The following is a 13,092-nucleotide window of genomic DNA, read 5'->3' as shown; positions in this document are numbered from 1 at the left end:
AATCTAGACCTTCAATTTTGTGGTTTGAATTTAGCCAATTAATGTTTTGATGTAGACCTCTAGTTTGTAAGTTTGAATCGTAGTTTGTTGTTTATGCCTCTGACTTCATGACTTGTGTTTCAGCTTGTTTTTAACGACAATTTCTAGTTATGCTTACTTATTATTCATCTTCTTGTTGATCACATATTAATAAACAACCACAGAATACATATACTTATCCCCAAGCATACATACTGCATCCATTTTCTAATGCTCTTCAACTCTTGATTAATCCCATCAATTGTCTGCAACATCTTCTTCATTTCTTCTTCTGCCTTCCAGATGCTTTCTTCACTCTACTCCTAAATCCCACAATCTCTTCCAGCATCAACAACTTCATCAGCCCAAATGAAATAATCACACCTCAATTCAACCTTCTGCTTCATGATCCGACGACAATTTTAACCATTTCACATAAGATTCACAACATTTGTCATCATAAACAAAATCAGAATTTACATACCTCCCATAATGGACAACGAAGAAACAATCTTCCAGGATTCCACTCTGTAGCAGACTCAAGCACCACTGCGTCAAGTCTATGCAGACACTTGCCATTGTTGTAGTCGAACTTCTTCTTCTTCCTATTCTTTGGCGTAGAAGATGAGCCACCACAACCACAACGAAGAAGCATGAGGTATATTCTTTCTTGGTTGAGAGTGTGACATTTTGATACCTTAGAGTTTATAAACTCCTATTACGACAGACAGGAAGAAGATCTACAGAGGAAAATAAGGAGATGAAGGAAGAATTTTTTTTTTTCATCCTTTGTTAGGGTTCTTAGGGTTCGAAGGAATTGGAGAAGGAAGAAGCTGAATAGTGGTTCCATTATACCTTTTTCTTATTTTTATTTCAACAAATTTAATAATGTAATAATTCTATTTTTCACCGTGTCACCCAAAATGGCCACATCACACAATACCGTGTTACTTGGCCTCCACCATCGCCGAAAAAATTACTCAGGCCACGGAAGGGTAGAATTGACAACGAAATTTTATATTGGTGTGTACAAATGGCTCATTAAAAAATTAGAAGGTACATTTGTCCACCGTATGAAAATCTGTATGTACTTTTGTCTATTTTTCCTAAAATCCACAATTTGATCCTAAGCGGTAATGTTTGGTTTGGTAAAGATTTTCTAAGAGTTGTTTGTACTTTTTAAAAGTACAAGCTCCTTATTTTGTATTTGATAAATAAAAAAGACAATGTACTTATACTTGCAGCTTTTAAAATATCAGAATACTTTTGAAAATAACTAAGGTAGAGTTTTTTAAGGTTAGCTTGTACTTTTCAAAATTTAAAAGTCTAATATAATCTCTTATATTAACTAATTTTTAAATTTAACACTTAAATTTATGTCTTTTATATTATTTTTAAATTTTAAAAACTATTTTACTTAAATAAAAATTTAAAATTTTATTTAAAAGAAACCCCGCTCAGCACAAATTGTGAAACATCAAACTTTTGTAAGTTATTTTTATCACATGAACCACATGGATATGCATATTTTTATTAAATTGAAGAAATTTTCTTAAAAATTGAGCCACATATCTGGAACAAAATCTTTATTGGAAACCTTTCTTGAGAATCCTATGTTATTATAAATTGGGAGGCGGTCACTCTATCGCAGTACTCTAAATCTCAATCCCTTCTTCATTTTCCTTCAAACCCTTTTCTCTCGTTTTCTCGGGAAAGACGCCACAGAAGCAGAATGATGAAGCCTTCGATGCTCAGATCCCTCCACTCAGCCGTCTCCCGCCGCTCCTCTCACCTCGCTCGCCGTGGGTACTCCTCCGAGTCGACCCCCGAGCGCAAGGTCGTTGTTCTCGGGGCCGCCGGCGGCATCGGCCAGCCCCTATCCCTCCTCATGAAGCTCAACCCACTCGTGACTAGCCTCTCCCTTTACGATATCGCCGGCACGCCCGGCGTCGCCGCTGATGTCAGCCACGTCAACACCAGATCTGAGGTACAAACAACCTATCCACCCCTCTTTCACTGCAGTTTCCGCAAAAGAATAAAAGAAAAATCATAATGTGTTTATTTACTTTCCTTCTGTTGACCCATTTTGTGTTTGTGTCCGATCATGTCCGAGTGTAGTCTGTTCAGCTGTTTAATCGAATTGGACTGTTGATTTACCGTTTTGCCCTTTTTTGTTTTTGGCCAAAGATGCAAGCTTTTACTATGCTTTGCTGTTAATGGCAGAGTGGATTTAGTTGTGCACTGATATGATACCTTTCCTGCGGATTCACTGCCTTTAGTGTAGTTCAATTTTATGTTATATGAAAAGTTGGTATCTGTTCTACTATTTTTCCGGAATTATAAAAGCTGCAAGATTTATGTTGTCGGCATTATAAAGTCACTAATGTATGTGTTTTATTTTGAGGAAAGTGGGTAAGCAAAGTTGCATGCTATTTAGTTTTTATTTTATTTTATTTTATGTTGGAGTACAATTGATTGAACTGTTTCTCTGAGATATGCTAATGTATACATTTTGGTGATGGTTGTTTTTTGGAGCGAATTGATTGAGTTGTTATTTGTGAATTGTGAGTGTAGGTCGCTGGATATCAAGGCGAAGGAGAGCTTGGAAAAGCTTTGGAGGGAGCTGATGTCGTTATAATCCCAGCTGGTGTTCCCAGGAAGCCTGGAATGACTCGCGATGATCTCTTCAACATTAATGCCGGCATTGTCAAGTCTCTGTGCACTGCTATTTCCAAGTACTGCCCCACGGTGAGTATATCTTTCCTTCAGTTGCTTTTATATTTTGTTTTTATGTGGTTGTCGGTGTTGTATACTTGTATTCGGCCAGGAAAAAATGTTATATGCTTCGGTGAACGAAATCAGAAATGTGTTATATACTATGAGCTGCACTTGAAGTTTGGTTTTTTGACTTTTTTGTATATCATTTTCATTCAAAACAAAATATTCTGGTGAATCCGAGTGGTTAATAATTCTATTGGATTTGATGGCTTATAGTTGTATATGTGTATCTGTGAATTTAAAATATAAGATTTTACACTAATTTGGAAATTTGGAGACCAAGGGTCGGAGTATACTATTCATCACATCAAATGCATTGCATACCGAGTATTTTTACACATTAAATGTATGTTTGGAGGAAATTTGTTATCCCCTGTGCTAATGCACTTTAGGATATACCCTTAAGGTCAGTTCAGATTTTTTGATACTGACTTTTTTCTCACTTATTTGATCAATCAGGCCCTTGTTAACATGATTAGCAATCCTGTGAACTCCACTGTTCCCATTGCTGCCGAGGTTTTCAAGAAGGCAGGGACATATGATGAGAAGAGGTTGTTTGGGGTCACCACCCTTGATGTTGTTAGGGCAAAAACTTTTTATGCTGGAAAGGCCAATGTTCCGGTTGCTGGTATGTTGAGTGTGGGAAACTCATAATTACTCTAATGTCTTACTTTTATTTTACATAACTTATGGCTTCTTTTTCATATGCATGCAGGGGTCAATGTACCGGTTATAGGTGGCCATGCAGGCATCACTATTCTGCCATTATTTTCTCAAGTACCTTGTTGTTCTTCAACTTTTATCTTCCTGTGATTAGCTTAGTATGCATTTACTGACCTTTTAAAACCATTCTTCACTACTGTAGGCAACACCGAAAGCCAATTTGGATCATGATGTCATAGTAGCTCTTACGAAGAGAACACAAGATGGTGGAACGGAAGTTGTTGAAGCCAAGGCGGGAAAGGGTTCTGCAACTTTGTCAATGGCGTAAGTGTGGGTTTTATTAGTGTATATGCGGAAACTATTCTTGATCTTAACACACAAAGATAATATAAGCCAAAAATTATGACTGCTACAGTTATGCCGGAGCTCTCTTTGCTGATGCTTGTCTCAAGGGCCTCAATGGTGTCCCAGATGTTGTTGAGTGTTCGTTTGTGCAATCTAATGTTACTGAACTTCCTTTCTTCGCTTCAAAGGTCAATGCTTTGTTGCTCTTTCACCTATATTCCGTATTTCAAATTATACTGCACCACATACATTAAATACCTTGTTATTTAGCCATGAATCGCCATCTGGTTTATGAATCTATTTTCTGTAGAAACAGTGGTCATGGTAATTTTTCCGTTTCCTGGCACTGATAAAAATGCGGAAATATCTTGCAGGTGAGACTCGGAAAGAATGGTGTGGAGGAAGTTCTGGGATTGGGGGCTCTTTCAGATTATGAGAAACAAGGCCTTGAAAACCTTAAGCCCGAGCTCTTGGCATCTATTGAGAAGGGAATCAAATTCGCCAACCAATAATTTAAATAGTCTGGCATGTTGAAATTTTGCAATTTCAGAACCGGTGTTGTAATGTTGGCAGCGGTTATGGCTGCTTTGTTGTGTTATTTAGAATTAGGTGAGGCCCCAATTTAATAATATCTGTGAGAGCATCTTGTTGCAAAAGAGATTGATCATCAAACCCATTGAGGATTCACCATTTGATTCATAATGATCCCTTTTGAGATTAATTTATGGCTTTCAATAATCCGATTGGTGCATGTAGTTTTAATTCATTTAATTTGGTTGACTCTTTTAACTTTCTGAAAGGAAGATCTACTAGCTTCATAGCCTTCGCCGCAAGGATGCTTATGATTTTGGAAAATGAAAAACAGAAAGCACAGAAAACTGTTTCTCAGGTTAATTTCTGTAGTCACTATTAGGCTTGGTTTGTGTATATATCCGACATAAACACAGACAGACATGAAAGTCATAAATATGTGTACAGTGATTGGAATTAGCAATCGGAGTCTAATATTGTTTATGTAGGTTGTTCAATTGCGGGAAACAACGGCAGAAGAATGGTTCCATACTGAACTTCAATTTGCTATTTGCTAAATGCTATTAACAAAATAGTGAACATTAAATCTTAAGAAGGATCATGTATATATAAGGCATATGACAAATCCATGCTAGACGCTTGTCGTAGACCTTATAACTAATTATAGAGTAAAGTATTGAATTATTCTTTAACATTTAAGTTTTAATTTTGTCAACATTTAAAACATTTTATTTTTATTTCAAATATTTTATTTTATTTTATTTTATTTTAGTTTTTTTTTTGAAGTTTAAACTTTTTTCTTTATTGTTATTTTTTTCTTTTATTATTTTTTTATTTTTATTTTGAAATCACTATAATAAGCACCATGATAACTATAAATACGATTTTTACTGCCATCTAGAAGAAAGTCATAATGAAAAAAATGATATTTTTGAAAGAAAAATTTTTTAATTTTAACTAAAGGACTAAAATAGGACAATATATAATATTTAAGATAAAAACAAGACACTTTAAATGTTAGTAATAAGACTATTAAGGGTCAATATATTCTGCTAGGGTTTCTAACTTAACAGAATTTTTATACTGTCAAGGTCAATATTTTTTACACATACTACAATTTAATTCCTACCTCAGATGTTCTTCTCTATTATTTTCTCTTGGCATTACCTCCCTGAATGATGGCAGAAAGTGGAGGGAATTTAATTGGCTCCATTTTTTTTAGAAATGAAGAGATGGATGATGTAATACAATTGTTAGAGGAGGATATAAAGGGGGCTATTCACAATTGCATTAATAGTTTAATTGGGAGACTTTTTGCTGATAAATCATTTTCAACCGGAACCATGGATGGGGCGTTTAAAGCAATTTGGGGGAGACCAGTAGAGTTTCGAGTAAAGGAGATTGATCACAATCAATTCCAATTCTTCTTCGATAACGAGTGGGTTGTTATGAGAATTGAGAGAGGCTCCCCATGGCTTTTCAAGGATTATACTCTCCATTTCTAGCGTTGGAAAGAGGGTGTGTGCATTGGAGAACAACTAATCAATGCGATACTAATATGGGCCCAATTTTGGGGGGTTCCTAAAACCTTTAAAACGCTTGAGGTTGCTCGAAAAGCTTTGTGAAGGAATCGGTAAGGTGATGGATGTGGGACGGATTGATGTTAAAGGGAGAGAGACACGTATCATCAAAGCAATGGTGGTTATTGATGGAAATCGAGCTGTAAAAGACTTTCTTAAGGTCACTGGTCTTGACAAATCTCTAATTGGAGTGGCGGTTCGGTATGAAAGGCTAGGGACAGTATGTAAATACTGTGCAACTATACGTCATGACCACAAAACGTGTGTTGTGTTTTTGGAGGATATAAAGAAATATAGGTTAAGGGAAGATAAGATAGGAGAATGGATCAGAGCTGATCAAATTGGTATAAGGGTGGAGACTAAGGAGGATGAAGGGAGAAAGTGAGAAAAGAGCTTTCAAGTGGGTCACCCCTTTATAAAAAGAAACTACTTCCAAACTACCTGGTAGATGAATTTTTAAACTTGAGTGTCAAAGAGAAAAAAAATGTATGATCAAGGACTCAAGAGTCTTGCTAGGAATGAAAGACGTGATGAGAAAAAGGAGAATGATAGGAGTATAGAAGATGCTATGGTTATAAACTCGAATCAGATTCAGTTGGGAGGAACAAGTAGTTTCCAAAAGAAGCATGCTAACACATGGGTCCTAACTAAAAACCACATGTCAAGTACTCCTGCTGCTGAATGATCTGTCAAATATAAAAGGCTGAAATAGATGGCTAGATCAAACCATGGAGGGATGGAAATGTTTTCTGAGACTAAAAGAAGGGCGGAAGATGAACTGGAGATAGTTTCAGAATCATTAACTGGAAGAGTTGTTGGAGATACGGATTAGGAGATGGTGGAGGGTGCCAGCCGTTCAGTGGCACCCAATACACCATGAGAGTCCTAATGTGAAACTGTCGGGGTTTGGGGAGACCCCTGACAGTCGACAATCTTAAAGGGATGTGCCAATCCCACTGTCCTAAAGTGATTTTTCTCTGTGAAACTAAAAATCAATCTCGAATGGTGGAACGTAAAGTCAGATCATGCAGATATCAAAGTTTCACATTAGTGGACCTGAATAAACATCAGGAGGAATGACTCTAGCATGGAAAGATCATGTGGAGGTCACATTCTGTTTCAAAACACTTTTTTCATAATTGCTTTGGTTAAAGATGAGAATAAGAATGTGAGTTGGGGGTTGGTTGGAGTTTACTTGAGCACTAATAAGCTGATTCGAATCAATCAATTCGAAGAACTTTCTTCTCGACTTCAGCAATTTGAAGGTAGCTTTATCATTTTGGGTGACTTCAATGCAATTACAAATTATGAAGAAAAGGAGGAAGGGAATATATGGTCTGATGCCTCCATTAAAAATTTTAATGGTTTTATTAACGATAATTAATTGGTTGATCTTGGAATGATAGGACAGCGGTTCACATGGTCAAATAGGAGGGCTAGAGAGGTGTTAATTAGAGAGAGGCTTGATAGTTTTATGGATGGAATGGTTTGGAGGGAAACTTATGTAGATGCGGTGGTAAGAAGATTATTGGAGAATGGTTCGGATCACGCTCCTCTCTTACTTGATTTGGATCCTCCAAGATGGTCTATCAAAAGAAGATTTAAATTTCAGGAGCGATGGTGTGAGATGGAGGATATAGGGGCACTAATAGCGGAAGTTTGGAGTATGAAAGTTAATGGTTCACCTATGTTCATTTTGGCACAGAAATTGAAGTGTTGTAGGCACTGTTTAGTGCAGTAGCAGCAGCATAACAAATCCAACTCTAAAAAGGTAATTGAAAAACTAAATCTTAGGTTAGAACAGTTGAGTATAGTGGGTTATCTTAGTGGGCTAGAGGTGTTAGAGGTAGAGAAAAAAATTAGAAAAGGAGCTATCAAAAGAAGAAAGTTTTTGGAAGGAAAAATCAAGATGCAGGTGGCTAAAAGAAGGAGATAGCAACACAAAGTTCTTTCATTAGAAGTTCCAAGTTAGAAACCAGAAAAATAAAATATGGGGACTAGTTCGGAACGATGGTAAGATGGCTTCAAATCCATAGAGCTCTAGTGGATGAAAATTATTTTAAGGAAATATTTTCATCCACTAACCCATTAGAATCTGGTGACATATTCAGTGGTTTCAGTCCTCCGGTTATAGCTTTCATCAACTGGAGGCTAATGAGACCAATCTTTATAGAGGAAACCAAGAGATTCACTTTCAGCGTTTGTCCTCAAAGTTCTCCAAGTGAGGATAGCTTCACAACACGATTTTTCCAATTTTATTGGGACATTGTGGGTGGTGACTTTTTAAGGCGGTTCGTAATTTCTTTGGTGGAGGTAAAATGCTCAAGGCGTTTTACCATACACAGATTTGTTTGATCGCTAAGATCTCGAATGCTAGAGACATATCACAGATCAGAATTATTAGCTTATCCTCAATCTTTTATAAGATTATTTCCAATATTCTAGTACATAGACGTCAGGAGTTTATGAATAATTTAATAAGTCCAAACCAGAGTGCGTTTTTAAAGGGTAGATTAATTTTTGATAATATTCTAATAGCTCATAAATGTATGCATTACCTCAAAACTAAGAGGTGCAGATTGAAATGTGAAATGGCTATTAAATTGGATATGAGTAAAGCATACGATAATGTTGAGTAGAGTTTTTTATGGTTCATCATGGAGAGAATGGGTTTTGAAACTAGATGGATTTCTTGGATAAGAGAATTAGTCATTACTGTTTCTTCCTCTGTTCTTGTAGAAGGTCAACCTTATTGCTTTTTTAAACCAACAAGGGGTATTCGACAAGGAGATCCCTTATCACCTTATCTATTTCTATTCTGTGCGGAAGGATTATCCTATCTGTTACACAAGGCAGAGCAAAACAGATCTATTCAGGGGATTTATATTCACAGAAGGTCTCCAATAGTCAATCATCTTCTCTTTGCTGACGACTGTATCTTATTTAGGAAGGCTAATGAGGAATCATGCAATAATATCCTATCTCTACTCAATGAATATGATATGCTTAGCGGGTAGAAAGTTAAGCTTCTCAAATCAGCAGTTTTTTTTAGTCAAAACACCCCACTCTTCAGAAGACAACAGCTAGCATAGTTACTTAACATAAAGCATACAGGAGCCCAAGATAAATATCTAGGCCTTCCATCCATTATTCAGGGATCTAAAAGGGCTACATTCAGTGCAATAAAGGATAAAGTTCAGAAAAGAGTTTAGGCTTGGAAGAAGAGTCTGTTATCAGCAGGTGGCAGACATGTTTTAATCAGAGCTGTCGGAGAAGCTATTCCAATATATACACTTTCATGTTTCAAGCTTCCAAATTCTATAGTGAAAGAAATACACATGATTCTAAGACAGTTTTGGTGGGGTCAGAAGGGAATTGAGAGAGATGACTTGGGTTAGTTAGGATTGTATGACCAAACCCAAAAAGAAAGGCAGATTGGGATTTAAGGATCTCAAAGTCCAAAACCCAGCCTTGTTGGGTAAACAGTTTTGGCAAATTACTATTAAGCCTAATTCACTATTTGCGCGTATACTCAAAAAAAAATACTATCGATACACTAACCCTCTTTTGGCAGATAAAAGAAACCAACCTTCCTGGGGTTAGCAAAGTCTACTAGAGAAAGAAAAGTGGTAGAAAAGGATTTGAGATGGAGTATAGAATCTTGCACAAATGTTCGTACATAGAAGGTAACAACATATGTTACAACAATTTTTTGTTAGGTGAAGTAAAACAACTTAAAAGTAGAAAAAAAATAAGCATGTTTAAATTTATTAAAGATGCTAAACTTGAATTTTTTATAAAGTCTATTGGTTAAAAATGTCAGGTTATAGACTTGAAAAAAACTTATGAAGCTTATTGGGCTGATTTGTTAAAATTTTTTCTTTTTGTAAACAAAAATAGTTTCTAGTTTGGATTTTTATCTGATACTCATAATAAACCCAAACTAAATTCAAAAAATTAATAGTCCATGTTAGTCAAGATTGTATATAATAGATGTGCCTTGAAGTTTTCTCGTAGATGTAGTTGTTTTTTAGTTTTTTTAGATAAAAAAAAAATTGTTTATGAATGGTAATAAGTATGGTTATGGTATGTAGTTAACGATTGACATATAAATAAATTATGATTTATAAATTTAAATTATAAATTCTAAAATGTATCTAATGTTAATTCAAATTTTTTAAATTTATTATTTTGAGTTATTATTCACTAAATATGCTTTTTAAATAGATTTGTAGTCTTGTGAGACCTTTTAACAGCCGAGTCTCAAATTTGGATAAAAAATCAATAAAAAATAACAGGCTTAGGTTTGAGACATAAGCCATATATTTACAACGTAAGTTAAATTTGTCTAAGTCAAAGTTTGACTGGACATCTCTCTTTATAGATAATTATTCGTCATACAAGAGAATATAATAAATTTAAAGAAGAGTTGAAATAAACTTAAGTAGTGCAAATAAAAATGAGATGACAAATTATTAGCAAAAATTGCTTCACATACATCACCCCCATTCATTTTTCTCTGAATTTCAGTTTGCTAGCTTACCCTTGCAGCAAACCAAAAACAAGTACATGTCAAAGCATTCAAGTTTGAACTTATTAATATATTTGAATAGATTAAAATACCAACATGAGAAAACCCACATTATTATTTTCTATTGAGCTTATTCGGATTGATCCGCCGGGTGGAAAGTGGAAACAGTAATATCTCCGATTACCATCTATTTCATTGAGAAATCATATTCGGACTTAACAACTTTTTTGTGAGAGCCATTATAAATGAACTAGAATAATTGATAAAGAAAATAAACCACTTTAAAATTGCTCTCTTAATAGAAAATCTTATATTCCTTCTATTTTCAATTAATTGTCCAAGTACATTGATTTTTCATTCTGTTTCGTTAGAAATTTAATACTTTTTTTCTAATAATGAGCCAACATTACTCTCTCTATTTAAAATTTTTGTTTTTCTCTCTACAGCAACAACCAAACATTATATTTTCCTCTCATCTCATTTATTTGTTGGCTAATTATTAACTGAAAGATTACTTTTCTATTCTACCAAACAGAATAAAGTAGACAATTAATCAAAAACAAAAGTAATATATTTTTAAAAAAAAAAATCTTGTTTTATGTATTTAGATTCGGTAGTTATATCTAAATACATAAAAAATTGATACTTTTTTAAAATAAAGATGATAATTGTCTAAACAATACGAGTAAATGCCATTTTCAGTTTTTTACTATTTGTCCAAAAAAAAAAAAAAGGTTTTTTAACAATTCAAAAAATTTTAATTAGTTCTCAATTATTCAAATAATTGATCTAAACAGTTTCTATTATCGATATAAGTGACTCCTAATAAGTCAGCATGTATCGTTTAGACCAATTACTTAAATATTAAAGACTGATTAAAATTTTTTAAATTATATACAAAAAAGTGTTTTATTTTTTTTTTTAAAAAAAGTTAAAAATCGAAAAAGACATTTGCTCAAATATAATTCCTCAATTTGATTTGAGTAGCTAGTGATGTTGAGTGTCTGGTCCATCAGGAGACATTCTCTGTATTCTTGCTCTTCCTTGCATTAACCTTCTTGGGTGAGACTTCACATTGTTGGTGTTGATCAATTCGCGCTTCACAACCTTATTCTTAATCTTATTGCCCATTATAGACAACTTAGAGACATGTCTTGCCTCTGAATTCACTATAAGCAATAATGCCATAAGAATTAGGAGGAGAACAAATGGTCTTGACTTAATTGAAATGGCCATGGTCTTAGAAAAGAAATTCTTTTAGTGACAAGAAAGAAACAAGTAGCTAGGTAGCACAAACTGGTCAAAAGTTATTAGTGAGTGTAGTAGCTCATAGTACATCTTAAGCAACTTATTTATAAGAAGAACGAGCGGAATCTTTAGGATTTGGGTTAAAACTTTTTAGTCCCTATTGAATGATAGTGGAAACTGGAAAGCAAATTGGGATAATGTTATTTGCATGGGACAAGTAATTTTCAATTTGTGTCTCTAACGTTTAAATCGTCCTATTTGTATCCTTAACGTTTATAAAAGTAATTCAATGTTATCCTACTATCAATTATACTAACAAATCAGATTATATTTTTCAATTATTCTCACTTGGATGTATTCATTCTCAATTAGGTCTCACTTGGATGTGTTCGATTTTAATATTATACCCACTATTTGTGTTTAGATTCAATTATATCCCTAGAAAAGTGAATTATGTAAATGTTATAGGAATTAGTTTCAACATTTGATGAGTTATTTTTCGGAGTAGATCATCGATTCTATCCCAGACATTTGTATTCTAACTTCAAGATAAAAGATTTTTAAACTTAAACTAAAGCGCTCATGATGTGTAATTAACGGCAGGATAACATTGAATTACTTTTACAAACGTTAGGAATACAAATAGGACGATTTAAATGTTAGGGACACAAATAGAATTTACCCCAAACGTTGGGGACAAAAACGATACTTTACTCTTTTTAATTTTTTTTTTGTCATCATTTAACTGATATAAATATTAAATTATTTTTAATAAATAAATTTTATTAATTTATATGTGTAAATTTTAAAAAATATGGGTGTAAATTATATTGATTTATGTGTACAAATTCTCATAAATATAGGTAAAAATTATGTTTCTTTTGTAAAAAACTTTGTAAATATGGATGCAAATTATTGCTAGTCAAGTGTTGATAAAAAATGATAATATTTATTGGTCATATAGTATTACTCTTTAAATGGATGTCTATTTAATAATAATAATAATAATAATAATAAGAATAATAATAAGGGTAAAATACTAAATTGGTCCCCACGTTTGGACGTAATCCTATTTTGGTCCTTAAAATTTAAAGTGTTCTATTTGAATCTAAAAAAGTTTCATTTAATTTCAATTTAGTCCCAACGTGAGATCAAAGTTAAATAATTAACGGAATGTCCTACGTGACAGCAGTACAAGAACAAAATCGATAATTTGAAAAACAAGTACAAACTCTAAAGGCACAAAATCAACTGCATCAATACATTTATTTATCATTCTTCTTAGTTTTATAAAAAATATTTCATTTAAATTGTAAGAAGACTATAATCTAAAAAATATATTGGAAACCAATTTTTATATCTAATATTCGTTAATTTATTAATATTAAAATATATTTT

General features: G+C 33.6%; 1 protein-coding gene across 1 annotated transcript; it reads left to right on the top strand.

Moving 5' to 3' along the window:
* The first annotated feature begins 1,489 nt into the window (after nt 1-1,489).
* Nucleotides 1,490-4,542, top strand: MMDH1 (Lactate/malate dehydrogenase family protein). The gene is made up of 7 exons (XM_088508174.1): nt 1,490-2,005; nt 2,593-2,766; nt 3,256-3,424; nt 3,512-3,573; nt 3,662-3,783; nt 3,875-3,992; nt 4,179-4,542. The coding sequence occupies exons 1-7, from the start codon at nt 1,751-1,753 to the stop codon at nt 4,314-4,316; spliced, it is 1,038 nt and encodes a 345-aa protein (XP_088364300.1). The 5' UTR covers nt 1,490-1,750; the 3' UTR covers nt 4,317-4,542.
* The last annotated feature ends 8,550 nt before the right edge of the window (nt 4,543-13,092 follow it).

The sequence above is a fragment of the Arachis ipaensis genome, chromosome B3 (assembly GCF_059453495.1).
Source record: "Arachis ipaensis isolate K30076 ecotype BB chromosome B3, ASM5945349v1, whole genome shotgun sequence".
In the NCBI taxonomy this organism is placed as follows: Eukaryota; Viridiplantae; Streptophyta; class Magnoliopsida; order Fabales; family Fabaceae; genus Arachis; species Arachis ipaensis.
The sequence above is the reverse complement of the archived record's forward strand: the minus strand, read 5'-3'. Positions and strand labels throughout refer to the sequence as shown.